Source organism: Cyrtonyx montezumae, unplaced genomic scaffold (assembly GCF_038088225.1).
Source record: "Cyrtonyx montezumae isolate F1298 unplaced genomic scaffold, pur_monq_1.0 scaffold_32, whole genome shotgun sequence".
Taxonomy (NCBI): Eukaryota; Metazoa; Chordata; class Aves; order Galliformes; family Odontophoridae; genus Cyrtonyx; species Cyrtonyx montezumae.
The window spans coordinates 4,310,044-4,336,233 of NW_027072037.1; the positions used below are offsets into that span (position 1 = coordinate 4,310,044).

The following is a 26,190-nucleotide window of genomic DNA, read 5'->3' on the forward strand; positions in this document are numbered from 1 at the left end:
CACATCGGGGACAAAGAAAAAAAGAGCACCTGAGATGTTTTGCTCAAGCAGTTTCTGCAGAGGGTCTGAGCTTTGCCATGTACTTATGTCTGCATTTCATTCAGAAGACGCTGGGTGAACTCTTGAGAGCCATGAAAGCTAGAAAGCAATGGAACAGAAAGAGACATTCCTAGCACATACCAACAATGGGACCAGACAGAGCTCTGACCAGGCAGCAGCCACACCTGGCTTCAGCAGCTATGCAAATGGCTAAATGGGATGTACCCTAGAAGAGTATTTCCTACGTGTGTCGTTGTCTGAAGTGCAGCAAAGTAAAGGATTTGTTATCAGGGCAGTACATGCTACGAGAGACAGAAAGGGCACATCCTTGGAGAAGAGCCATGGAATCATTAAGGCTGGAGAAGAACGCTGACATCACCTAGAAGCACAGTCATCCCACCCCCATCAGTCCCACCAACCATGTCCCTCAGCACCACATCTCCACGTTTCCTGAACACCTCCAGGGATGAGATACTCTGTGACAGAGAGAAGAGTCCCGAATCTTTTGCTGCTATATAAACAGAGATGTTTTTTTAAGGATTAATTACATCTTCAAGTGCATTTTTGTCGGACAGCTCCATTGTATTCCAAGCCTCCAATGCTGCTGTTTCTACAGTTGTGAAATAACTGGCTGAACACAATACAGCTCTGTAGAAATTACCCTGTAATCAGCACCCACAGATGCAGCAGTGAACACTCACTGCAAGACAGAATCATTAATCCTGCCTATAATTTGTAATGTGGAGAATGATACCCCAACAGGCTGCTTCACCCACGCTGCACAAAGCACTGCTCTCTATGAAATCCAATATGGTTCTCCAAACAAGAGCCAGCAGGTATCTGCTCCCAGTGCCTTGAAAGGAAAGGGATGCTCCTTCATTTCAAATGCTGCCACTGCAAAACACCATGCATGTCCTCCTGAGAAACCACAAAAGCAGCTACCACAGACTCCACCACCAAGAACAGCTGGCACTGAGACACGTTTGGGCCTCAGGATGTAAGAAACCCAAGCCCACTGTGCTACGTTATTGTGCTAAGAGATAGAAGGAGGGGGATACAGAATGTACAGATGGTTTAAGGGAATAAGGATGCCAAGGTCTGGAATAGCCTTGTCTTTCTATAGATCCTCACTCTTCACTTTGACGGAGCTCAGCAAGTTCACTGCAGGTTTTTATCATTAAATGTGAGGTTTTCTCCTCACATTACATCTTAACCCCCTTTAGCTTTCATGCCTCTGCTCACTACAACCTGTGCAGTTCACACTTTCTTCCTCAAGCCAAGTAGTGACTGCACTGAGACACTGGTGGGTGACATCAGGGCGGACACCAGACCATAATAGCTCCAGGAGTGTGATAGGACAGGGGATGGTGGCCCTGCCTGTGACAGCACAAACACCCAGCACGGATTGCTGCGCTTCACTGACCTGTGGAATACTTCCGTGTCCTCTCGGAGTCCTTGTACAGGGATCCCATGATATCTCCCATGGATCTGGAGATCCTCATTTCGTGCTGCTTGCTGTTGTTTGGCTGCAGGAGCTGTGCATCAGACAAAGGGAACGATCAGACCCTGCCAGAGGTCAGGACCCTCCGCACGCACCGTGTGAAATCCTGCACTCAGCTCCCCGGGACCACACTGCCCAAGAACCATTAAAAGCCAAACATGCATTCAACTTGGAGTGATCCAAGAATCGCTCACAAACGATTTACAACTGTTAGTAAATTACCCTCAAACAATGAAATTGAGTCCAAGTGCAGAACGTTACAGACATAGGACATCAAAGACTGTTCCGGTACTGCGTTATTTCGGGACGGATACACAGATTGATTGATCCTTGCCCTGAAGTTTGCAACCCCAAAATGAAAGCCTCTCCTCCCTGCTCCCTCTACTTCAGTGGCAACCTGAGCACTGCAGAGGTGACTCTGTAACAGAGCAGAGTGGACAATGAGGCTTTGCCTGGGAGTACAGAAAGGAAGGAGAGTGAGGGATTGTGCATCCAGCTGGTAACTCCAACACAGCTTGAGTCACATTGGTAAGATGGGGTAGTGGCAGAATCCTACGAACATAAGGTGATAAACTGCACTGTGATTTTGGCAGAATTTTATTTATGACCTCAAAACTGCATTTCTTTACCTGCAGAAGAGTGTTTACAATGCTTGAGGAAAAGCTGGACCAACCTCAAAGGTGCACACAGACCTACCAGGACTGCCCTGCTCTCAGGAGCTGCCTTGCAACGCTGCAATGTTCCTGCAGCCTCCAGGAGCAGCATGGCTTAGGAAACCTCAACTGATGGCTCAGTTTTCCCCTGAGGCTCTGCTCCCTGCACCTCCTGAGAACCTCCCAAAAGGAGCAGAGAAGACCCAGGAGCTGCCAGCAGCAGCAGCAGCAGCAGCATGAGGACAAGCACTATGAGCTTCAAGACTCTCAGCCTCTCCAGTACTTCTAGGAAATGTAAGGAAGAAAGAGAATTGCAACATCTGCAAATCCCTTGTTTTACAGCCTGTGCTTGGGGCAGAACGACATGTGCTTTGGCAAGGAGCTCCGTGCAGGCGAGGTCAAGCTAACAGGCTTAACTGCAAAACCACTGAGCTCGAGAGAAAAAGAAATAAATAAAAAAAAAGGAAAAGAGACAGTCCTGCACGACACTGAAGGATTCTCTACTTTGTCCTCCCTGGCTTTTAGTACTTCAGCATTGCACAAACCCTGTGCTGCCACCCAGCTTGGAACTGGTCAGCGTACACAGGGAGGGGATGCAGATGGAGGGTGGAAAGCACACGGGGTGCCCCCGGGGGTTAACCTTGTCTGAGGATGGTCAGGACAGTACTTAACCCACCACAGGCTGCAGGAGGAGCGGGATGGGGCTGAGCCCTGCTACAGCCTGCTGCCATGGGAGGGTTTCAGAGCAGCTGAGCCACAGCAGGGCAGACCCCGTGGTCCTCCTGAAGTGCAGGAGACTCATTTCCACTCTCCAGCTCAACGACAAGGCGGCCAGCTCCAGACACAAAAGAGCAGAGAAGGTGAACAGCTCACATTCGCTTTCTTTGGAGCGCTCACGAGGATCCGCAGGCTCTTCAGGGAAGGGCTCAGCTCCAACTGTTCCATCGCTTTGTCCAAGTCTTCCTGGGATTTCAGTGGGATCAGGAGCTGGAAGGAATTGAACAAACACCGGAGCACGGCAGTGTCACACAACGGGGTAAACAAAAGAAGGCAGATGCTCACGGTGAGCAGCTTGGGAATCAGGGGGTGAGGGAGGAACCCGAGAAAGCGGATGGGAAACACAGCCCCCGCACCCCCAGCTTGCTGAGCTCTGGTGTTTTCTTCCAAGTTCTCATCTACTGTGGAACAGACGCAAAAGTCACAACAAAAAACATCTGTGAGGAGAGAGCTTAAAGGTCACATTCAGCTAGTGGTCAGAGGAGAGGGCTGAGATGAATCCTTAGGCTTTCTGCCTGCTGTTCAGGGCTGCTCTGACCTGGAGTTTGAGGCAAGGCCTGCAGCTACCCCACGCCAGATCAGCCCTATCCGTTCCAGGCTGAGAAGAGCCTGGGTTTTCTCCCTGGAAGACAGCCATGCAACGGCGCTCCAGGAAAGCAGTGAGCTGCACCCAAGCATTTCTTGTGGGAGATCCCAAGCTGCCTCCCTCCTGCTGCTATCTGTGCTTCTGCGCTGTTTGGCCTCAGGTGAAATAAGGGAAACATTCACATATCAGAGCCTCAGCTCTTCCTGTGCAAAAGGTGACTGCTGCCTTCGCTGGAAGAGACACTTGGACACCCAAAACAAGGCTAGCAGAGCAGTCAGAACGTGGCCCCCTGACATTGCTGTGTGGTTACCATGTCCTGCAGAGGGACTGCAAAGCATCCAGCACCCAACACAGCTGCACTTCAGAGGGGTCCTGTGGCATCATCTGCTGCCCTGGGCTGAGATGAAAAACACAGCTATTTGCCTTCCTTTCTGGGGCACTCTGCCTAACATCATAAAAACCAAGCCTTGGCCTCTGCAGGTTGCCTAGGGCACTGGCACCATACCCAGCCAGCAGAGCATGTGATATCTTGGCTGTGCCAAAGTACACAGCAGCTCTGCCTACCAAAGAGACCGAGCAGCCACAGCTCCCAGTAAAGCCCCACTGGCCTTACTGGGAGCTATAGCCCTGCACTTGAAAAAGGCAGCTCTCTGGGTGATAGGAGTTCACACCACAAACACTCCTTGGATCAACTGCCCAAGAGGAAGGCACTCAAAAGCTGCCTGTGTGTCTCCCTTTTTGATCCCAGGGTGTCACCAAGGGTTTGGCCGTCAGCCTGTAGGTAAATACACCTCAGACTGTGTGCACTAGGGCTGTGGGGATGACCAGGTCAAGGGAAGGCCCTGGCCAAAGGAGACAAGGATTCATCTCAGGAAACTGCTACGGTCACCTCCTCCACCCAGGGACCACAACCTGAGCCTGCCAGACTTCATTTTAGGTGCCTGCTGTGTGCAAACACCTCAAGATTTAGAACAAATTTCTCCTCTCCTGTGTGAAATGAACATTGTTTTTCGTCTCCACTTCACGGTTAGGGAACAGGGACATATACAAGCCCCCTGTTTTTGATGCTGAACACCAGGCTTAAAGTTATCCTCTCACCACCAGAGCTGAGCTCCAACAGCTGTGGACTGGGGTGGTTTCTGAGTGTAGGCACTCATCCTCAAGATGGCAAAATCCAGATCTGGAAAGGGGCTGTGGCAATGCAGTACCTAAGTTTTATGTAACCCCCTGTGCAGTTTTCAGTCCCAAATCAAATATTCAGGAACCCTACAGCATGCATGAAACAGTCAGATATGCAGAAATTGGATTCACAGGAGAGAAAGAAGCTGCCAGTTCCAGTTTAATGGCAGCAATGATAATTGCTGAGGAAAGGCAAGACCAGTTTCCAAAAGATAATTAAGCAACGAACTTCAGGCTGAGCCAGGAGTGCTCTTCTGGTATAAGGTATACAAACATAGTTTACATATTCCTACAGAAAGTCAGAGACCTTAAAGCAAAGCTTTGAGAACATTCACCCAGGAAAATGGATGATCCGGCTGTGCAGCTTTTGTCTACAAAAACTATTTTGTTATTTGTCAGGAAAGGACTCCAAGAGGAACTCTTGAGAATGCTTTGGTTGTAGAGAAAGACTTGAGTCCTCAATCAAAGCAGATGGGGCAATGCTCAGGAAGATGATCCTCACCTGCTGAGAAAGCAACCTAGAGCCAACTGGGGTGCTAACAGTGAGCAACAGCCTCATCTGGGCTGGGATAACAAACCAGCCTGGAAACAGATTACCAGACTGGGATGTGAATGAAAGGAAAGTGCTCACCAGCACTGGCACAGGCTGCCCAGAGAGGTGGTGGGTGCTCCATCCCTGGAAACACTCAAGGTCAGGCTGGACAGGGCTCTGAGCACCTGATGGAGCTGTGGGTGCCCCTGTCCATTGTAGGGGGGTTGGAGCAGATGGCCTTTAAGGGTCCCTTCCAGTTCAAACGATTCTATGATAGATATCACCATTCAGAGCTTTCAGGAGGCCCATGATGGGTTATAGCGTGGTTGAACTTTGGGATCACTGCAAATCACCTATGGTCACAGCACAACACAGGCAGAAATGGTATTGAGTATGTCTCCAAATTCCACTCAGGTGTCCCCAGACAGCCTGCTTCCTTCTGCAGCAGAGCTTAAAGGATATTTTCTCCATATTCTGCTTAACCCTCTTGAAGTTCACAAGGGTCCTACAGATGCATCAAGCAGAAAAGCTTTCTCTACTCGCCCAAACAGAAATGAGAATGTTGGAGACCTGCTCCCCCTCATTTTATCCACAAGCAGAATTTGTCTCTGAACTATAGGCATATCCCAATTCTCACCCATCCCTTTAATGAGCTGCTCACAAGAGCTCAGAGCTGCAATCCCACAGCTGCTGCTCTGAACAAAATGTTCTGCAGGTCACTCCATCTCACTCCAGTATCACAACATTAACACATCTGCATGCCTGCCTGAGAGAAGCCAAAAGTATCAGGCAGCAAGTGCCCTCCTGGAACAGGGACTGGGGCCAGTATTTAGCTTGGCTTTACCTATTGCCCACATCTGGCAAGTAGATTTTCCTCCATTTGGCTTCCAGACTGTGGCACATATGGATAACAGGAACAGAAACCTACTAGGCATGAAACTAAATACAGATCCATGCAGAACCATGGAAGCAGGCACCAGAGCAAACCTAACTGGGTTTACTCTGCCTACAGAATGAGCAGCTACGGACAGCAAAAATCACCTACACAAAATTCCTAAATGCAGCACTGAGAGCTTCTTCTTCTTTATAATCAGTGGGTTCCACTGGAACCTAAAGTTACAGCACATTACTTGGTAGTCAGTCCCCTGCAGTCTAAGAAAGTGAGTTCAGAGGGTGAGTTTCCTCCAACTGCAGCTGTATTGCGAGAACTCACTGCATAAGACACTGCAGAGAGCCAAAGAATAGCAGGAAATGGGGCTGGGGAAAAATCTGAGAGGTCAATTAGTTCATCTTCCTGCCCAGTGCCGGACCAACTGGCATCAACAATTCTCAACAAATGTTTGTTAAATACGCTTTAAAACAATCCTCCTTCCCCATAACAGAGCTCCTACCATTTCCCTAAGCTGCAACTCCCCTTAACCTCCTGCAGTGATGATGTGAAATGGCCTGGGCCTCAGAAGGGACATGCAAAGGGAGGTCAGGGGGGAACTAGTAACTCAGCAAGGCTGAGTGCCTGAGATGGACACAGAGCAATGACAAGTTACACTTGCAGCAGCTGTTTGGCAGTGCATGCAGATGAAATTCACACAGAACTGATGTTCCTTCAAGGGACAACACAGCCAGCTTTCTAAAAGTCACCATACCGTGCTGCCCGTGAGGCAAGACTGCTGTCCTGCCCATCAGAATGATGAGTCCAGCCTAGTGCTGACATGCAGACATGCCCCGTGCAGTACACCCACAGCCAGACCCGGCTCTTATCTCTACCAGCCCAAGCCCGTTGATTCCATGGTCCCACCAGGATGTGATTCATGTGTGCCCCTACTCCACCCAGCTGGCATGCTCATCTCGCCCATCTTGGCTTCACTCTGACAGTGACTGCCACTCACTGAGCTTTCAAAGGGGACTGCTGACCTCAGTGTAATTATATTCTGCAAGGTTCTATGGCAGGAGAAACATTTAATGGCAATGAAGAACTGCTGAAGAAAGAGTGAAATGTCACTGAAATATGTGATTGAGCTACCTCACAGTCTTGCAGTCATGCAACTAAAATCACGGCCCAGAGGATGCTGCAAGATAGACCCTGGGGGGGGTCACCATGTGGACATACAGTTCATCTCCCCAGAGGTCATTTTTGTCTGTTTGTTGAGTTTCTACAACAACCCTAAACTGCTACTGCTTCCCAAAGGTGTGAGTTCTCAAAAGGAGGAATTTTTATGTGTGTAAAACAACATCACCAAAGGTATTCCTCATCCCTAGGAAGTCAAAAGTACCCCAAGCTCGTGGTCCTGCTATGTGCTCTGCACACAGCCAAGAATAGTCTCTGACATGGGATAAAATGCACTATTTAAGCTTCTATTTGCAGTTATTGAAAAAAAATTCCAGTGGAAAGAAACCTGGAATGAAGTGAGTCATTGCTGGAGAATTCAATGGCAGGATTTTCCCGGGAGGGCTGTCAGAGAATGCCCAAGATTAGAAACCAGACTGCATTCAAAGCTAAAGCCCAAAGGACACTTGGGCATCATGAGGTATCTATTATTAAAGAATAGGAACTTTCACTGGGTCTAATCTCCCAGAAAAAAAGAAAAGAAGAACAAAAGGAATGAAGAAGCTCTCTTCACAGCCTCCCTCATATTTCAATGAAAGGTTCTTATACGTTTGCAATTAATTCTTCAAGAAGTGAGTGGTCAAGACAGATCCAGAAGGAATGGTGTTTGAAAGCCTATCTGACATCTGGACCTCTCCTTGTTCCCATCTCCACCTCAGCAGCCCTGTGCCTGCAGCCTCCTGCACAGCTCATGGCAAGATGCCTCACCAGAAGACACTGAGCACATGCAAACACGTCAGGGATTGCCTCCTTCTAGGTAAAGGCCTCAACAGCAACATGCATCCAGCTCCTTTCACACACAGTGCTGGGCTCAGGGAACAAAAAGTGCAGTGGCCTGTGTTATGAAGAAGGTGAGAGCAGGAAGGTCTTCAGGACTTCAAATGCAAGGATTGCAAAGGGAGGGTTTCTTGGCCTCTGGTATGCAGTGACAGAACCTGGGAGAGATACCAACACCGATGTACATTTCACTGCTGACCTAACCACAGAAACAAAATGCAGACAGATCTGCCATTTCTGGGTGAAATAAAATCAGTGCTGGGTAGAAGCATGCTGGTTTAGTACTGCTGTCCCTCATGCTCCTTAAACTGATCCCAGGATGAGGAGTCACATCCAACCCATCCAACCCAAACACAGTCTACAGTCACTTTGTGTGGCTCTCACAAAGGTCATCTGGTCTCAGCTGCTCTCTTCTCTGCCCCATGTGTGCTCTCACCAGCCACAAGTGCTCTGAAAGTTGCTCCCGCTGCCCAACGAGTGTCCATACAAAAACACCTCCAGCAGAACTGACAGCATCCTCTCTGTTATTTCGTTCCTCCCTGTTTTGAGTTTGGGGGATTTGTTTGTTCTGGGGCGAAGGACAACGTATTTAGGACATAATGTAATAAGCATTGACTGAAATCATTTTAAGAAAGGAAAAGCCTGGCTTGGAGTCAGAGAACACAACTGAGCTATGTCTGGGCAACAGCTCCTGTATGCCTCTAGTAGCTGAAAGCCACAAAGTAAGATTACTTTTCATCACATACATGAGCAAATTACTGCTCAGCTCTGCCAGGTACCCTACAATGCTCCTTAACCATAAAGGGAAGAGTACCTCATTGCTCATGCAGACCAAGTCCATCGTCTGTCCAAAAGCATCCGTGACTTTCTGCACCACCTCTTTGAATCTGACCGGTCTTGGAAACTGGATGATCCTGCGTTGGCAAATAAACAGAGCAGTAGCTTCAGTTCACCAGAAGGACAAGTGGCATTCAGCACTGGACAGACAATTCCGAAATAAGGACTGGCACTCTCCTACCACGAAGCACAAAAGTTGCTCCTCGCTTCTATGGCCATACAAACACTGCTCATCTGCTACGCCCAAGGTGAGACCTCTACCTGAAACTCTAGTGCACCTCCTCTGCTCCTCCTGCTGTGTTGTTTGCAGGTTGAAAAGGAGAAAGCCCTATGGCTTTTGACCGCAGAAGCCCCTGGGTCATCCACTAGCGAGTGATTTATCACCTCCACTTTCAGCAAGTGGTTCTGAACAGGGAACAGGGATGGAAAAGAGAACGATGCAGTTCGGCATCCCGTGAATCTGCCTCTCCTGTACCATCACAGGTACATATGAGCAGGGACGGTTCAGCCCTATGCTAACCCTGTTACTATTTTTTAATTGCAAATGCAACTTTGACCATCAGCCTGTGGGTTTCCAGCTCTGTGTCCTGCCCTGCCACAGTCACTGAGCATCAAGCAGAGGTGATCCATGAAAATGTCAAGGAGGGAAGGGCGTGCAAGCTTCAACTCCCAGTTCTATTTTTATGGGACCCATGCCCAAAATCTGGTTATCTTAAGTAAGTGTCACAGGCTGCTAATAAAAGGACATTTCTGTAGTCCTGCAGCTCAGCTCTGCTACAGTAGCTCAAGGACTGAAAAGAGGAAAGGATCCAACCCTGCACCCAATGTCCTTGGTAAGGGGCATTTAATGACTTCCAGCTTGGAACCACTTCGAGCGCACACAAACCCCAGAGGTCCTTATGGTGAGGAGGACGAGGCGAGGCTCTCGCACATAAACTTGTAGTTGGTTTCAGGACTTAATCCTGCTGTGAGCTCATCTGCAGCTGGCTGAAGTCTGCTGGGTAAAAAGGGCCATTTGTGCCTGTACACAGATGGGGACTGGGCTGGGTACATACCTTTTCTCTCCTTCATACTCAAACTTGATCCTGACATTTCGCTGCTGAAAGAAAAAAAAGGAAACAGTGAGGTCCCAATTAGATCCCAAGCTCAGCAATTCTCAGGCGAGCTCCCCTCTAGCTCTGCTAGATGTCTTGTCTATTTAGGACCAAGTTTAGGAAGGGGAAACTCCATTACTTTGCTAATAAGTGTACTTCCCAAAGTAGGTCTTCTGTAAAGAAGAGGACACTTACTCATCTGTGTAACGTTAATAAACTGCATTAATACAAGGGGGAAACTTCAAATGCTGTGAGCTCATTTGAGAACACGGCACTATTATCAAAGGGGCAAACAGGATAAGTGTCTGACATTGTAGTCTGTCCCACATCAGTGCTCTGCAAGGCTTTGTTCAGCCCAGAGAATCCAAAAGGCAAAGCTCAGGTGATATCTTACAGAATACATCAACACTTGGGACAAAGAAATGAGAGCAAAGGACAAGCAAGCATCTTTTGATGGCAGCGGAGAGACAGTCTTGGATTTTAAAACCCAACAGCACTGGAGGTGATGGCTGCTGTTCTTATTTTGTTAGAGCATACACAGTGCAGAGTAGATCAGCCTTCCTACAGGGAAAGCGTGCACCCTGAACTGACCCACTGCTCACCCCAAGAGAAACCATTAGCTCCATCCAAAGGAATTCCAGAGATTCATGGGCAGACTGGGAACGCAACCACGCAGTCACCAGTAAAAGCCACTTCTCCCATCTTCCCCTTGTGTATATTTAGCAGCTGTTGTAAGACCACAAGGAGCTTTTTCATTCCTTCAGCTTCCCAGACCGACCCTGGGCCAAGCATCCCCCAGGATCCTTTGGCTCGTGGCACGACTTTCCAATGGCATCCAAAGCAGATCAAAACCCCTTTTACTTTCCAGACCACGTTTAGTCACCTCAGTTAACCAGATCTCTGCCCCACTAACCCACACAAGCCTCCTCAAACACTGGCTTTCCTCCCACGGAGAAAAAAAGCATTCACCACCTCCTTCAGAGGTGTGACCCCAAGGAGGACTGGGTCCTTTAGTGCCAGGGATAATCCCGGTCTGGGTGGGTGACAGCCCTTCCTGAGCAGGGGCCTTATCTCTAGCTCTGCATTTCCCACGCATGAAGGCACACTTTCCATCTTCTCAGAGGGAAAGCAGAGCTGCAGTGAAACAGCTTTGTCTCTAATGAGGAAAACGAGCTGGACGGGTGTTCTTAGGTTTATTTTTAAACAGCCACCGAAGTTCAGGAAGTCAAGCCCAGAGGCAACCCAGTCAATAAAGCTTGAAAACCCTGGCAGATTCAGGGTAGCCCATTGCATCACTTGAAACACATCCTTTCTAGTGCTGCTTGTGGCCTTTGCTGCGTTCCCTGGCAGGGCTGGAAGAGCCCATGTCACAAAATGGGACATTTCAGCACTGCTATAAGCACTTACAGCACTTCACCATCTGCAGCCAGCTCCCCAGACCCACAATATTTGGAGAACCTCCAGGTTTGCTTCTAGAACCAGGCCTAAGCCATAAAAAAAATACCAAAGCAGGTCTATAACAGTCCAACATTCAAAAGAAGAAAAGATCATAACACACTGCAGACTTGGATTTTTGGCTGTAGAGACAGCCAAACATGGGTGGGACTGCCAGCCAATTTTGATTACCTCTTTGGAGGAGGAAAAAAAAAAAGAGATGGGCTCTTGTATGCCATTTTTTTGTTTAATAATAAAATATTCACATATTTTATCTGAAGGTCTTGGCTACATCGCCTCTCCTGGATGCTGGAAAGCAATGAACCGGTGTGGATTCACAGCATGCAACCCTGCAGACTCCATCTCTAAATAAAGAGAAGGATCAGGGCAAGGAACTTTCGAGGTTTCTCCTTACAAAAGAGCAGGATGTGCAAGGGGAAGAGCTCACGCAGCTCCAGCCTCGCTGCAGGAAACCTTTCAAAACACAGGTTTCACTTTCAGCACAGACCTGAAAGCTGTGCTGAACTTCGAGGTAGCTGCACACTGTGTGTTTATGCTGCATAAAGCTCCAGAGAGAGAAGGAAAGGGGGGAAAAAAAAAGAGCCATGATCCCGATGCATCCTATTCTTCCACATCAACAACAGGGCTGAGGCCTGAAGCCAACAAAGCACGCCAGCTGCCCCACGTTGCTCTGCTCTGAGCACTGCAGCAAACACACAGGCTGCACCAGGGGAATGAAAACCACTGCAGTTGTTAATGAGATTATGATTCCTTGGGCTAATGTAAAAGCCACTTACCTCTCACCTCCCTCAAAGAAACCGGAATCTTAAGCTTGTAAATGTGGGTAGGGGAGAGAAAAAGACATTACACAGAATACAAATGAATATGTATATTTATATAGACTGAGAAGTCAGTTACAGTTTTATTTTGCAGCCCTTTCCGTGGCTTGCTCATGCTTTTTGACTCATAGCTGAAACTGAACTCATCACCGCCACCAGCAACAAATACTTTTTTCCTTTAAAAAATAATAATAATAAAAAATAAAAGCGGGCACTGCCCAAAGGGCTACGGAGTCCCAGGAGGATGCAAAGCACTTCCTAAACGCTGGAGCAGGCTGTGATTTTTCACACCCATGGAAATCTGGTTCGGAGCAACTCATTTCAGATCACGCAGGGAGCGTGGGGCAGTGCCAAGTGCCGGGGCGAAACCACACGTACATCAAACAGGCAACGAAGAGGAAGGCAGAAGCAGTGTCTTTCCATACAGATCCCAACACAATGTGCAAATATTTTGGCTGTTTTGTAAGGAACTGTGACAGCTCTTCCTTGCACAACTCCAGCCCTGCTGGCCTGGCCTAGGCCTCCCTGCCACACGCTGCCATGTTAATGACAGCCTCCATCTCCCTGCCATCAATGGGCCATCAGCTGGAGCAGTGCAGGCAGACTTATCTAAGAAGAGCATGTGTTAATGACAGCAGTGAGGGCTAAGGCTGTGCCTTGGGCACTGACCCTCAACACCACCCCATGGCAGAAGGCTGCAAGGAGAACCTGGAAGGCTTAGACAGATAACAGAGCATCACTGCGGCACTGGGACAGGCCCTTCCTCCAGCCTCGCTAACAAGTGGCTGCTGGTCTTTCACCCTTTCCACATGCCTAGGAAAGGAAAAGCAAAACCACTGCAGTGACCACAAACACACCGCCATCTTTCCAGGCTTTCCAGGAGGTATTTGTAGCTCCTTCCTGACAACTTTCAATTTCACAAAGAAAAAAAGCCCACACCCCCTGAGGAGCGCTGACGGGGCCGCAGCTGCACGCTGGGCCCGGGGCGATGGGGGGAACCACGGTGGGAAGGGAAGGCCACCTCTGCACGGCCCCCATGGAGGGGTTTGGTGGGGGACACACAATGAGTGCCACAGAACCCTCCGGAACACCGGAAAACCGGACTGAGCTGGAGGGGATTAAGTGAGACGTCGGAAGAATGGAAAAAGTGCTTCCAAATGGAGTGAATCACGGCCCGCTACAGAGATCCCTGAAGAGCCAACTGCTGTTTGTAATAAAAGCACACAGAGCGTGGCAAAACATGCAGCGATGCCTAAAATGGAAATGGTTTCAGAGGAGCAGGCTGTGCCCAGCACCCTCAGCCCCTTCCCACCCAGACAGGAGACCACATTGGGGACACGGGTCCAAGTTGGGATGTTCTCCAATGCCACGCTGATGGATGAGGGCATCCGTCACGCAGAGCCACAGGGCTGCTGTCAGAAATGGTGAAACATGAAGGTGATTCTAGTTTTGCTCTTACCCATGACACCTTGGGGCACCTACTTTGCCCCAGGCTCTCTTCTGGGTAAAATAGGGACAATAAAAAAAGACCCATTCCCACATGTGGGAGGGTAAAAAGAGTGGCTATTTTTCACCCATTTCATTTTCTCCTTGTTGGCTTAGGAAACAATGAGAAAACCCCGCAGAGCACTGTGCCGTTCAAGCATCAGTAACTGAACCAGTAAAGCCACAGAGTGGTGGGTTTTCTCCTCAACTTTTGGCTTTGACTTAGAGATATCAGCACGACGGGGCCAGGCCAAGGGGACTTCTCTACCTCCCTGACACGCATGCTGTTCGGATTAGTGCTGTGCTTAACCTCGCTTTTAGCAATGGGACGCTCATTACAAGCCAGACATCTGGACCATGTCCCTAAACCACAAGAGGAGATGACTAATTCACGTCATTAGGAATGATCCACACAGAACCCCCACGCGCTTTAGGTTATTCAGAATAATCCAACAGAAAGAGTTTTGTCTGGGATCGTCCTCCTGGTGGGTGGGAGTGACGAGATACCCCGGTCCCCCTGGATCCTTACAGCTCTTTTCATCCAACGAAGAAAGCCCAGTAAGTGAGCGGCCCAGAGGCCAGCGGAAAGACAGATGATGACTAGAGGGCTCACTGCTCTCAGTTACAGACAGTTTTGTTTTATACAGCAGCAAAAATCACAGAATCACCATCAAGGCTGGAAAGGATCTCCAGGATCATCTCGTCCAACTATCAACCACCATGCCCACCAGCCAGGTCCCCTGAGTGCCACAACTTCAGGATGTTCAGCCCCAACCACCTACCTGGCAGGCACAGCTTTTCCCCAGTTGGATTTCTGCTGGGTGTTACTTTGCGGCACGCAAGTCAGTGCCAAAACAGACAAGGTGACACCTCCCCCCAGGCCAGATCCATGGGACCTGGCTGCCTTTGCCAGCCACAGCCAAGCCTCTCTCGGATGCTGCTCCCCTCTTGGTCTCTGATCCCAAAGTGGGGAAAATCCTGCAGCTGCACCTCCCTTCTTCAAGGCAGTGTTTATGGACCCTCATACTCCCCAGTGGTAAAACAGAGGTGTTAAAGCCAAACTCCTTTTTTAGGCTGTGTGAAGACCTGCAAACACAGAGCCCAAGAACACGAGCTGTGTTTTATTCTTGTTATGAGCCGTGTCCTGCTTCCAGCTTGCCAAAGAAAAGACAGTACCGAGGTAATTTACTAAAAGAACAACTTTTAGGTCAGTCTGACATTTGCTGTGCACGGGAAAACATTCTTCACAAACACTGCACTTTACTGCCCTAAGAACTTGCAATCAAAATTAACACTGTCCAGGAATCGCTAGCTGCCATCAGCTGTGACAGAGACCCACACCAACACCTTGTATTACACTGAACACAGCACTGACAACCAACTTCATTCTGCTAGCAGCCAGGTGCTATTTACACAATTAAATGGATGTGCATATAAGCAGGCAGACACGAAGAACGTGAATATCATTGCTTCTTTCTCCTCTATGCAGCATTAGGCATTCAGAACCTCAAGCCTTAGTCCAAAACTCATTTGTAAAGAAAACAATTCCTTCTTTTCTTGTTTAAAGAAAGACTTTCAGGCCATATGGAGAAGCTCTGAAATGATCTGAAGCAACGCCATCGATATCTTTGGTTCTCGTGTGGCCCAGTCCTCCCAGCAGCACTGTCTGGAAGGCTCCAGATTTCAGATTTCATCGTCTGTCAAGTGAGTGCTCCAGAGCCCTCGAGGAGCGGGGGATGAGGCAGCACTCCGGTTGTGTTTCTGTGCTGCAGCAAGTTGCAGTGGGACAGGATAGTTAGGCAACACATTCTCGACTGAAATGTTTTTCAGCAGAAATCTGGAACGCTGACTGAAGGATTCCCATGCTTCAGGAAAGCATTTTTTTCCATAGCAAAATATTGGGGTTTTGTTGTATTTTTTTTAATCTAAGAACTGAACGTTCAAACCCAAGTATTACAATGTGAGCGAGCTGCTGCAGGGCCTCATGGGAGATACCCACACTTCCAAGAGGAAAACTGAGCATCCAAGTGCCTCACTCTCCAAGAAAGGAGACCCTGCAGCTCATCCTTCAGCCCAACCAGCCAACCCAATTGCATAAAAAACAACAGGAACACCGAGTACCAAACAAACAACAAATCACAGGCACGACAACTGCATTTCTAAAGCAATTTCTCCCCTGCCCCCGCTGCAATCTCTGTGCTTAGAAAAAAAAAAAAGCAGAAAAAAGACCCAAACAAGTTGATTAAAAGTTTCTGAGCTGCAAACACGAACCAAGTTCCCCACTAATTCCACCTACTACGGCCACTCCCCACCTCGCAGACTAGACTCCCATCATCCCGCGAGCCAGACTTGTTCCAGCTGGTCCAATTAAATGAAGCAACAATTCAACATACTCCAACGCCCTTCATCCCGTGGGGGCCTGCTGGTCTGAGTCCTCAGCCCCAGATGCACGAGCAGAACGGGATGCTGACTACTTGTGTCTCCTCCATCACTGAGCTCTGAGTAACTCTGGGTGCACAGCTACAGCCGGTCCGCTTATGGATAAAAAGGAAAAGCAGAAGGGAGGTAATGCTTTCCCAAGCATCAGCACTGTAATTCAGAAGAACAGTTTGATTCCTAACATAACAAAACTAAAGGCAAGTGGCAGCTAGCATTTCTAAAGCAGAGCACAACATGACCCTGCTGGCAATGTGTAAGTGAAGGTATGGAGCGGCTGGGCTACGAATAAAGAGTTCAATTCTATGAAACGTTTGTGGTTGATGATTCAGCCAATGAAAACTATTCTCTTTCTTATTTTGACTCAATAGCTAGTTAGCTGCATCTCTGCAGCGTCTAGAGCTAGTTTTCAAGAGCAACAGCAGGAATTTTCTCCCGCTGTGAGGAAACAAAAATGTCATTTAAGAGAAGTTTAAGAAATTTTGCTGCCCTGAAAGCATCCTGAGATGGCTCGGGATGGTCCCCACCCACCAACTTGCAGTACATGCTACCCTTGGAGCCAGCCAGGGCTGTGCTGGATTGTGTCTGCTTCGCTTGCAGCTGCAGAGAGCCAGCTCCGACTTTCTCCGGTCAGTTCTGCAAACATCTTGGATTTATTTCAGCATGAGCTGAACACAACTCCAGTGATCCAACTTGGACAGCTGCTACCACCAGGGCACACTCTGAAACTGACACGCTACGCGCGCATGTGTTTCTGCCTGCACGTGTCTAGGAAGCCTAGAGGGATTGTGTGACTTGGGAAGAGCGTTTTTCGCCTCTACATCCCATCCACAAATGCTGCTAAAATACACATGACATCTGTAAATGACAATTTGGTTTCTTCCTTGCTAGGCTGTCAGCAATTACGATGTTGAGTGCAAGCCTGCTCGGAGTCACTGCACTAGAAGGAGAATTCCAAGTGGATTTAAAGCATTCAAAATCCAGAAGCATCCTGGTACTCCTAATTATTTTTCCCCATGTTTTGTTTTCCTCTCCTTGGCATTTTCACGACTGAATCTTTTCCTCACAAATTCAGTTTGGTTTAGTATTTGTTCCATACGCAAACAGGCCACGAAGTTCACTTCAGCTATTCTATTCAGTGTCAGCAAGTAACTCCTAACATTGCTCAAGGGACAACTTTTTTGCTCACCAAATCAACTCTGAATGCACAACACGGCCAAAACGTTTGGTTTTGGGAGCGTAAAGATAAACAATAGTAATTAGTGTTTGAACACTTTACATAAGAATGACATTATTCCTCCCAAAAGAGCCTGGGTGTCTACAGCTCAAAGCTGGCAATCCATCTTTGAAATATCTGAAGTAGAATGTGCGCACAATAAATATTATATTTCGTCAACGCTGTCAATAGAAAACACTTGACCAAGCCAAGTCTTAAAGCTGTAGAGATTGCAGCAAGTTCTGCCAGATTCAGTGCCAAAAGAAAGCAGTGCCTTGGGGTGGGATTTGAGACAGAAAACAGTTCTGGGCCCTTTTATTCCACTTAGGAATGATCTGGGGCACCGTTTTTATCCCCTGCTCCATCAGTGCCCCTCTGTGACATGGGATCACTGCAGTTTCCTTGCAGCTCTTCAAAAAGAGATCCTAAAGCTTATAAGGTTGATTATATTCCAATGCTCTGAGCCCTAGCAACACTTGTTGATTTCACCTCTAACACTTAACTAACATCTACGTTAACATTTCACAGCTAACAGGACTTGGGCTGGATAATAAATATGCCCTTTCCAACTTGGGATACTTCACAATTCCACGATTTAAACTCTGTTTTCACAGCACCATGCCCACCCACCTCTTCATCCTACTGGAGTTTGATGCAGATTCAAGCAGTGCCTTACCTGTTTGCTGGAGTAGACACAGTTTTTATTCCTGTTGTTGTCCAGCAGTCCCCCACATTTGCCCAATGCTGCCAAATCCTTCATAATAGAGTTCAGAGCTTCTTCTTCATCTGCAAAAGAAGGACAGACAGCTGAAGCACAGGAGGTAACCTCATTCCTGAAAGAGCAAACAAAAAAAATCAGCATCACATACGCAACCATTCAACCCTAATGGATCAAATGTCATGATGTCCTGCTTTGCTATTAAGAGACACATTCCAGGACTGCACACCACAGTCCCTCTCAGCCCACTGTGTGTATGAAATACACATTTCTTCATCAGTAGAGACAAAGATCCTCTGAAGAGCCACGTTTTCAGCCCGTGTCCCTTAAGGAGTCCTTTAAGGTGGGACCAACAGGCTAGGGGTAGTGTTCAGGGGGCTGGATCCAGTTTGTTATGTTTAAGATGGTGCTCTGTAAGGCAAACCTTTCAGAACCCAAAAATCTCTCGCAGCAAGTGATGGAGCACAACCCAGTTCTTCATGCCCCCCTTCCCTTCTCTCCATTAAAGATGCTTAAGAGATGCAACTGACTTCCAAAACCTGAGCCAATGAGAAACCACAGGACAAGATGAGATCCATCAGAAGAGGCCACAAACTCAATTGCCCAGGATAGAATGGGCATCCCAGTGGATGCTGATACAGTCAAGAGGAGTAGGTATTAAGGACTGGAGCTGTGAAAGAAAGAGTTGAGGGCTTGTCATGTCTGTTGTGTACCCAGAGCCATCCCTGAGCATGAAACAAGGAAAAAAAGAGGGGAAAATGTCTAAAATCCAGCTTTCTGTGAAGGTCAGAGAACCCTTTTTTCTTGTAAGCAGCACATGATGATACATTCCACATTATTTATTGTTCTATCGGTTGTAGATGTAATGCTTATAGATAAATGACAGTTTCTCCCCCCTCCTGCACTTCCCTGTCTGCTGAGAACACAAGGGAGGTGGCAGGGAGCACAACCTGAAACCCTACAGTAAAACACCAATTAGATAGAAAGGTTTATTTCTAGTCCAGTAAAAAAGAAAAAAAAAGAAAAAAAGAAAAAAAGGAAAACACAGAAGAATTAGAATTTTCCCATATTTACTTCTTTCTTTTTTTTTCTTATTTTGGTTGTGAAAGGGACCCAAGGGGACGAGCCTGGTTTTCCACACAGATTTTGTAGTAGGAAAAAAAAACAATGCAAAAAAAAATAAAAGGAGAAAAAAACCTTTTTTTTTTTCCTTTGGTGGAAGAGGGAAGGAAAGAGGGAGGGACAAGTTAAAAAAAGCAAAATACACATGACCCCCTTCCCCCAACACACACACACACACACACACACACACACACACACACACACACACCACCCTCTAGGAATTTTCCACCAAAACTGTATCTCCAAAACTCTCCTTGCCTCTTCCCTTTTTTCCAGTTGGAGTGACAACAAAAGCTTCCTGAACTTGCTGACACAGAATGCAGCCCTGAATGCCACAGGGAATCAGGGCTCCAGCACGCAGTGGCAGAGCTGGGTTTTCACTAACCCAACTGCACTGCTCACCTCTGGACATCCCTGCAGCATCTGCAAGAAGATGCACCTCTGGTTAATCCACCAGTGCCCTGCAAAGATGTTTTAGGACTTACTCAAATCAGCAGTGCCCATCTTAAAGAGGAACACACAAGGTTTGCTGGAGAGCACCATAGCCTCTATAATAATTGTGATAACAGAAATAGTACTCCAACACACAAGGACATAGGATCATCCAAGTGTTCTGGGAGGGACTGGCCCAGCTGCCCTCTCCACTCCTCCCAAGCACCCAGAGAAAGACCTGACAGTCCCCAAGAGCTGGCCCAAACCCTGACACCCCATGGACCACGTCCCAAAGAGTTCCCACCACACCCTGTGGGTACCAGTGGGAATTAAAAGCGAAGAAGAAAGTGAGAGCATGAATTATGCCTTGGCTACAATGCCTAAGACAAGCCCACAGCACCACTGAACCCATCAAAACAGTGGGATCCTTAAGCTGAGGTGAACCCTATCACTCTGCAAAATGCAAAGGGATGGAGCTTAAAGAACATCTCTCTAGGGATGTATGAAAATGTCAGTGCTCTTGCTGCTCATCCTATCACATGGGGCTGAAACAGGATATTCAAGCTACCTAACAAGCTTTCTTCTGTTTAAACACCGTGGGGTCACCACCTCAAAGTGATGATCGAGTCTTCCTCCGTTACCTACTCATCAAAGTGACCAAAGCATCCAGCAGTGCAGTGTTCTGAGCGTGCCAGATTTAGGTGTAAAAACTCCTCGTGCTGCAGCCCCACCTGCACCACTGGAAGTCTCATTTCCCTGCTGGACTTCCTCAGAAGCATCCAGTTGCTTCCAGTCACTGCTTCAGTTCAGCCTGTCTTCAGATGTACCCAACCATCAACCAGCTCAGCCCGCAGTGGGTAGTGCTAAGCTGGGCCATTGGTTGCCTGAATTGGTTACCAGAAGAAAAAGGAAAGCAATGAGGATCCTTCTGGTATTTAGGCTGCTCACTCAGCATCCTAATGGCATTTTTTAATTGAGACCTAAGTGCTGCTTGCCAACAACTAGAAAATACAAACCCAATGCCATCGCTGCACATTGCTACAAAATCAGACATGAAAACTCCTTCTCATACAAGCAGGGAAGGTTGTTTTCCCACTATCAAAAGGTCTGAGTATCAGAGCAGACACTACTTGAGCACAAGCAGAGGGACTATGGCTGAAGGCTCAAGCGTTCAAAACCAAGTGAAAAAAACCCACACTGTGCTCCAAGGCAACCTCAGTGCAGGTCACTGTGTGCATAGTCAGTTGCAAAACCAACGCTTCCCCGTCCTCTTGATGTCAGCTTTGCACAGGGACTGATGCTTTCCAGACTCAGCCTCTTGCCCACCCTTGTTACTGCTCTTGGGGTCTCCGAGCTGACTCCCTGGAAGGGTGGAGGACTTTGTTCCATGGAAACGAGCAGCCAGCTCAGCCAGTACAGTCAAAATTCAAACAAGCACTGAAGCTCACTGGATAATTGAATCCAAATGCCACTCCCAAGCCTCTCCAGCAGAAGGGGTATCACAGGCTGCTCGCTGGCAGCTGGGCTTGGTTCAAGCGAGCAGGAAGTGCAGGATGGATGGCTTTCCCCAAGGAAAAATGCCAGGGAGACAACAGGAATCCCACACCGAGGGAAACAAGAGATCAGGATCTTCTGATCTAGCACTTGGCCTCATGAGAATGCAACTTGGAGGTTACACAGCAGACATCTTCGCAGGCTTTGCTGAAGCTCCAGAGCAAAACAACTGCGAGCTGCACAACACCAGTGAAGCATTCTGCAGGGCTCAGATGGACTCAGGGACTCAAATCACCTTCTGACTTTGCACAATGTTCTTGCTCCTGGACAACCTCCTGGCCCAGCTGGTGCCATTCTGTACAAACCCCCTGAGCAGTGCTGTAGGCTGATGGGATGAAATGCTTGTAAAACAAAACCTTTTCTCTACCCAGCACACCGTGCAAACAGGAATGCTTCTACCAGAGAAGACCAGGACAAAGAAAAGCTGATTACACAGACAGCAAAAATGAAACGTGAAAGTCAACTTTGTGACTTTCATTTCACATGTGACGTTGGCCCTTTGTCCCCAGTGTCTCCTCTTCCTTATTGACTTTCAGCCAGCTCCCTCAGGGTGAATCCATTTCTTTATTCTCCACTTCCTACCTACACCCCAATTCTGTGCTTTTTAATCAGCTTCTTGTGATGAAGCTCAATTGATCGTGCCCACCCAGTCAAGGACCATGGTCAACCAAAGGTAACAGAGATCTCAGTGATTTTGCAAAGGTTTGGTCTGGGTTAGGGTTAGTACCAAGTACCAAGAGCTAAGGAGAGGTAAGAAGTTAGACAGGAGCAGACTCAGGAACCAGTGACTACAGAGCTATAATGGATGTGGGAGGATTGACTTCAGACTTCAGCAGAAGTCATAGGATCACAGTACTGATCCGTTTTGGCAGGATCCTGTATTAAACTGGAGTACTTAGAGGTCCCAGGCGCTGCCGATGCGAATCTAGAGCGCCCAGCACTTGTAAAATCTGCTATGAACTAAAATCAGAAAGCCACAACATGACACATCTCCTTCAGAGAAGAGTTCCTGGTGCTGCTACAGTGCCTCAGCTCCGGCGTGCGTGCAGCACAGAGGAACCTGGAGTTTCAGTCTTAGTACTGCAGCTTTACTGGTGAATAACAACAAAAATAAGCAAAGAAGAAAGAGTGAAGGTCAACAGGGACCACCCAAAACAATTCAACAGTCAGGAGAGAAAGCAAATGAAGAAGGGACAAAGGAATAATTTAGCTGCGTTCAGATGGTCTAGACAGTGCTGTTGTTGTTGGCTTCGCTAATAGGTCATTACTAAGAGGCAGCTTACGGTAGCTCCGTGGAGCTCCTTCCATCAACAGTGCAAAAAATAAAGGCACCAGCTGTACGAAGCACAGAGAAAAGCCTGCAGGTGGAAGCCAGCGTCCTGTGAGACAGCTCAAGTTCTGATTTCAGCCCCTCTCACCCACCAGGCTCGGGCTTGGGAAAAGCTGGGGAAAAATCCTGGGTGTTGCAGAAGGGGAACGCGTTGTTTTCTGAGTCACTCCCGAGCACGGCTGGAGCAGCAGCTCTGGGGCTGCACGCTGCCTGCACACTTCTGCACGGATCCGGCATAAAGCCACAGCCGTGACCACTTGTGGTCACTGAAGATCCCACTGTGCTTTACACGGCCGTGGTGTTGACGGCCCGGCCCAGCTCAGCCGTCGTGCCCGTGTAAATTCCAACCGCTGCTCGTGGCCGTCTCTCAGTGAGGTGATGCAACCACGGGGGATATCCCCAGGCAGAGGGAAGGATGCTGTGAAGGGTTACAGGGGTCGGATGGAGGATGGGGAAGCCTCACAGAAGCACTGTCACACCTTCAGTGGAAGCCCTGTCAAAACGCAGGCCTCGAACACACCGTGGAAAAATACTGAAGAGTCACAGAGTGAAAAGAAACACAGAACTGCACAGCTATAACACAGATAATCTTTGCTCTGCAAAGGACATCAGCCTTCCATTTTCTCTTCACTTTCTTTCTCGTGCTTTTGGAAAACAGATTTTCCGGGGAGGAATAATGGTGTTTATCAATGATCAAAGAGAACCCTCGACTGAAAGGCAGAAGTCAGCACCTCAGCATCGCTCTGCAAAGGGCAGCCCCTGCCTGGATGGATGTTCAGCTGGACTGCCAAGGTGGGAAGAGATAGGAGCTGCTGTCTGCGCCTCATTTTGTGGACAGGACTCTGTGACAGACAAAAACTCCATCCAAGACTGCACAAGTCTGCAGACAGAGCTAAATACATTAATAGAAGCTGAAATGTGGTTAGGGCTTAACTCGATCTGGCCTTCCTAGATGTACACAAAGACCCCAGAAATCTGCTTAGCAGTCTGCACATCAGGTCCTGACCTGGAATTCAACAGAACAGTCCTTTCCAGGAAGCTCACCCAGAAAGTCTCAGTTTGAAGAGTTCAAATGATAATTCCAAAAACTTCTCCGTAACGAATCTCAGCAAACACGAGAGCAGGATGTGACATTCAGCAGAAACACCACACTGTCATGGAGGCCCATGTGTTACAGCAGAAGCTCACATTTACTGGGCCAGCAGCGGGTGGGACTGACCACGGCCACCATCAGAAGGTCAGAGAATCACAGAATCATCAAGGCTAGAAAAGACCTAGGATCATCAAGTGCAAACATCATCACATGACCACCATGGCCACCACACCATGTCTGCCAGTACCACCTACCCTTTCCTGGAAAGGTGAGGGTTGAAGCAGTCCTGATTTTACCAAGGAAACAGGCACCACTAAGCTATATGAAGCATGGCCCAAAGAACCTTCTTGTGAAGACGAATGCTGCCTTTGCTCCAAGAGCCAGCAGAGAAAATGAGCTTGGATATGAAAGTTGCTGAGCTTTGTAGCTTGCAGAGGACTCAGACCACCAGCTTTCTTCAGTACCTACAAAGATCATCAATAGATATGTCCTGCCACCAGGATTCAGGTCACACAGAAAACACCAGCGACTGAGGTATCAAGAGCAGATGGGATCCATTAACATCTCTGCAGTGACTGCTCCATCAAAACTAGGAAGGAGATGAGAGATGTGAGCTAGAAGCACAAGCTTAATGCCATGACTTGGAGCACAACAGCCTCTAAGCAACGAAGTATGGGACCAGACACTAACTCACAGGCAGCTACAAATACCATTTTTCAGCTCATCCTCCATGAGTGGGATGTCTGTAAATGGCCCACAGCAAACCAGCCTGCTGCACACATCCACCCAGTGACAGAGATGCAGATAATCTTCCATTTCAACTAAACCCACATGCACAAACCATTTTGCTACTGTCTGGAGCAGCGTTTGGTATCTGATGCAGAGAAAAATGATCCCATTACCCTCTCCCAGCCCAGATTGCTATGCACTGTAGCAGACACCGGAGGAGCACGTTCCCTTTGCAAGTCAGCAGACTCTGGCCAGCAGCTGGATCCTGCTGTCCTTCACTCTCTTGAAACCCCACCCAAGGGATGGCAAGGTCACCCTGTGTTCGCCTTCAGGGCAGGGCACAGCTCAGCAGGTCCAACAGAGCAATTATACATGAGGAAATGAGGAAAGACCCTTCTGATATGCAGGATTTCTTGGCAGGAGTTTGCCTGCTGACGTCTTCAGCTTGGGACATACTCAGATTAATGCTGTGAGGTGCTGGGGTTTCTTGAAAACACCTTTAGCACCATCATTCCTCAGTTAGGATAAGCTACATAATATGATCAGTATTGACTGTCATCAACATTCTACCTGACACACACTTGCTCTCCATACAAGACATAACTGGTGTAAAATGCACAATAAGACATCTATAGGTTAAGGCACTGCCATACTATCTCAGATCCTCTTTTCAGGGGTAAAATCCATTTTGGTAGTTCCTGCATCCTATTCCCCTTCATAAGCCATCCCTCAGGTGACCCATATTGCACAGCCAACAGATCAGAGAACCTATTTGGATCAAAACCTCTTCCTTTTACATTTCCTTGCAAAAGGGGACAGATGTTGGAGACACCCAAGGTCAGGCTGGACAGGGCTCTGAGCACCTGAGCTGGCCATAGGTGTCCCTGTTCACTGCAGAGGGGTTGGACCATATGGCCTTTAGGGGTCATTTCCAACCCAATCCTATGATTCTATGTTAGCAGTCAGGAACGGGCCTAGGGGAAAGGCAGGAATCTGTTTAACAGAGCTACACTAGTTACCATTTTAAGTGGTTATTAATACAACTGTATATCACACGTATCACTGATTCTGATCACCACAACCACAGAATCCAACCAGCCTGCACAATACCCATCAGCACAAATGATCAAACACCTCTGATGTAGTGTTTAGTGTTTGGACTCTCAACACATAGACAAGAGCCATCACAGAGCAGCAAAACAGCCAATAAACAAAGACAAAACAAAGACATTGTAATGCATTTTAGGTACATTATGTGAGGTAATGAAGAACTCCAACTGCCCTCTCAGTTTCCCCAGGGAAAACAAAGAGCTTTAGTGGTGCTACAGGGAGCAAACTTTGCATGTTAAGCACCTTGACTGCACAGGTAGCATGGACAGGACGAAAGCCCTCACATGGGACCCAGTTAGTGACCAGCTTGTTATCAAAGCCCATAAAGCAATCCAAAGCACAGCAAAGATTAAATAAGCTTATCTCTGTCAGCCAAAGAGCAAGCATTTACCAAAGTGAAACTTAACCCAACCTTGACCGCCCCAGCTGCCGAATGCTTCCTAGCCATGACTCCTGCACTGGGCGGCTCCCAGCTGCAGCCCTCAGGAAGAGTGCAGGGTCAGGAATACAGCAGCAAGATGCAGGGCCTTCCTGTGAAAGCACAGAGCTGCTTCAAGATAAACCACACGAAATCTCTGCCTCTTGGACAAACCAGCTGACTCTCATTCGTTAT

General features: G+C 48.0%; 1 protein-coding gene across 3 annotated transcripts in view; it reads right to left on the reverse strand.

Moving 5' to 3' along the window:
* Window positions 1-26,190, reverse strand: part of LOC136053971 (mitogen-activated protein kinase kinase kinase 3-like) — a 62,713-nt gene that overhangs the window by 18,089 nt on the left and 18,434 nt on the right. The window contains exons 3-7 of one of the 3 annotated variants that reach the window (XM_065744983.1): window positions 18,166-18,275; window positions 10,041-10,081; window positions 8,963-9,062; window positions 3,067-3,180; window positions 1,463-1,574 (exon numbers count right to left, since the gene is read on the reverse strand). In XM_065744983.1, coding sequence (XP_065601055.1) covers window positions 1,463-1,574; window positions 3,067-3,180; window positions 8,963-9,062; window positions 10,041-10,081; window positions 18,166-18,275 — 477 coding nt within the window. Of the gene's footprint in view, window positions 1-1,462; window positions 1,575-3,066; window positions 3,181-8,962; window positions 9,063-10,040; window positions 10,085-18,165; window positions 18,276-26,190 lie in introns of all 3 variants that reach the window. The other 2 variants (XM_065744982.1, XM_065744984.1) reach the window with 2 other exon arrangements.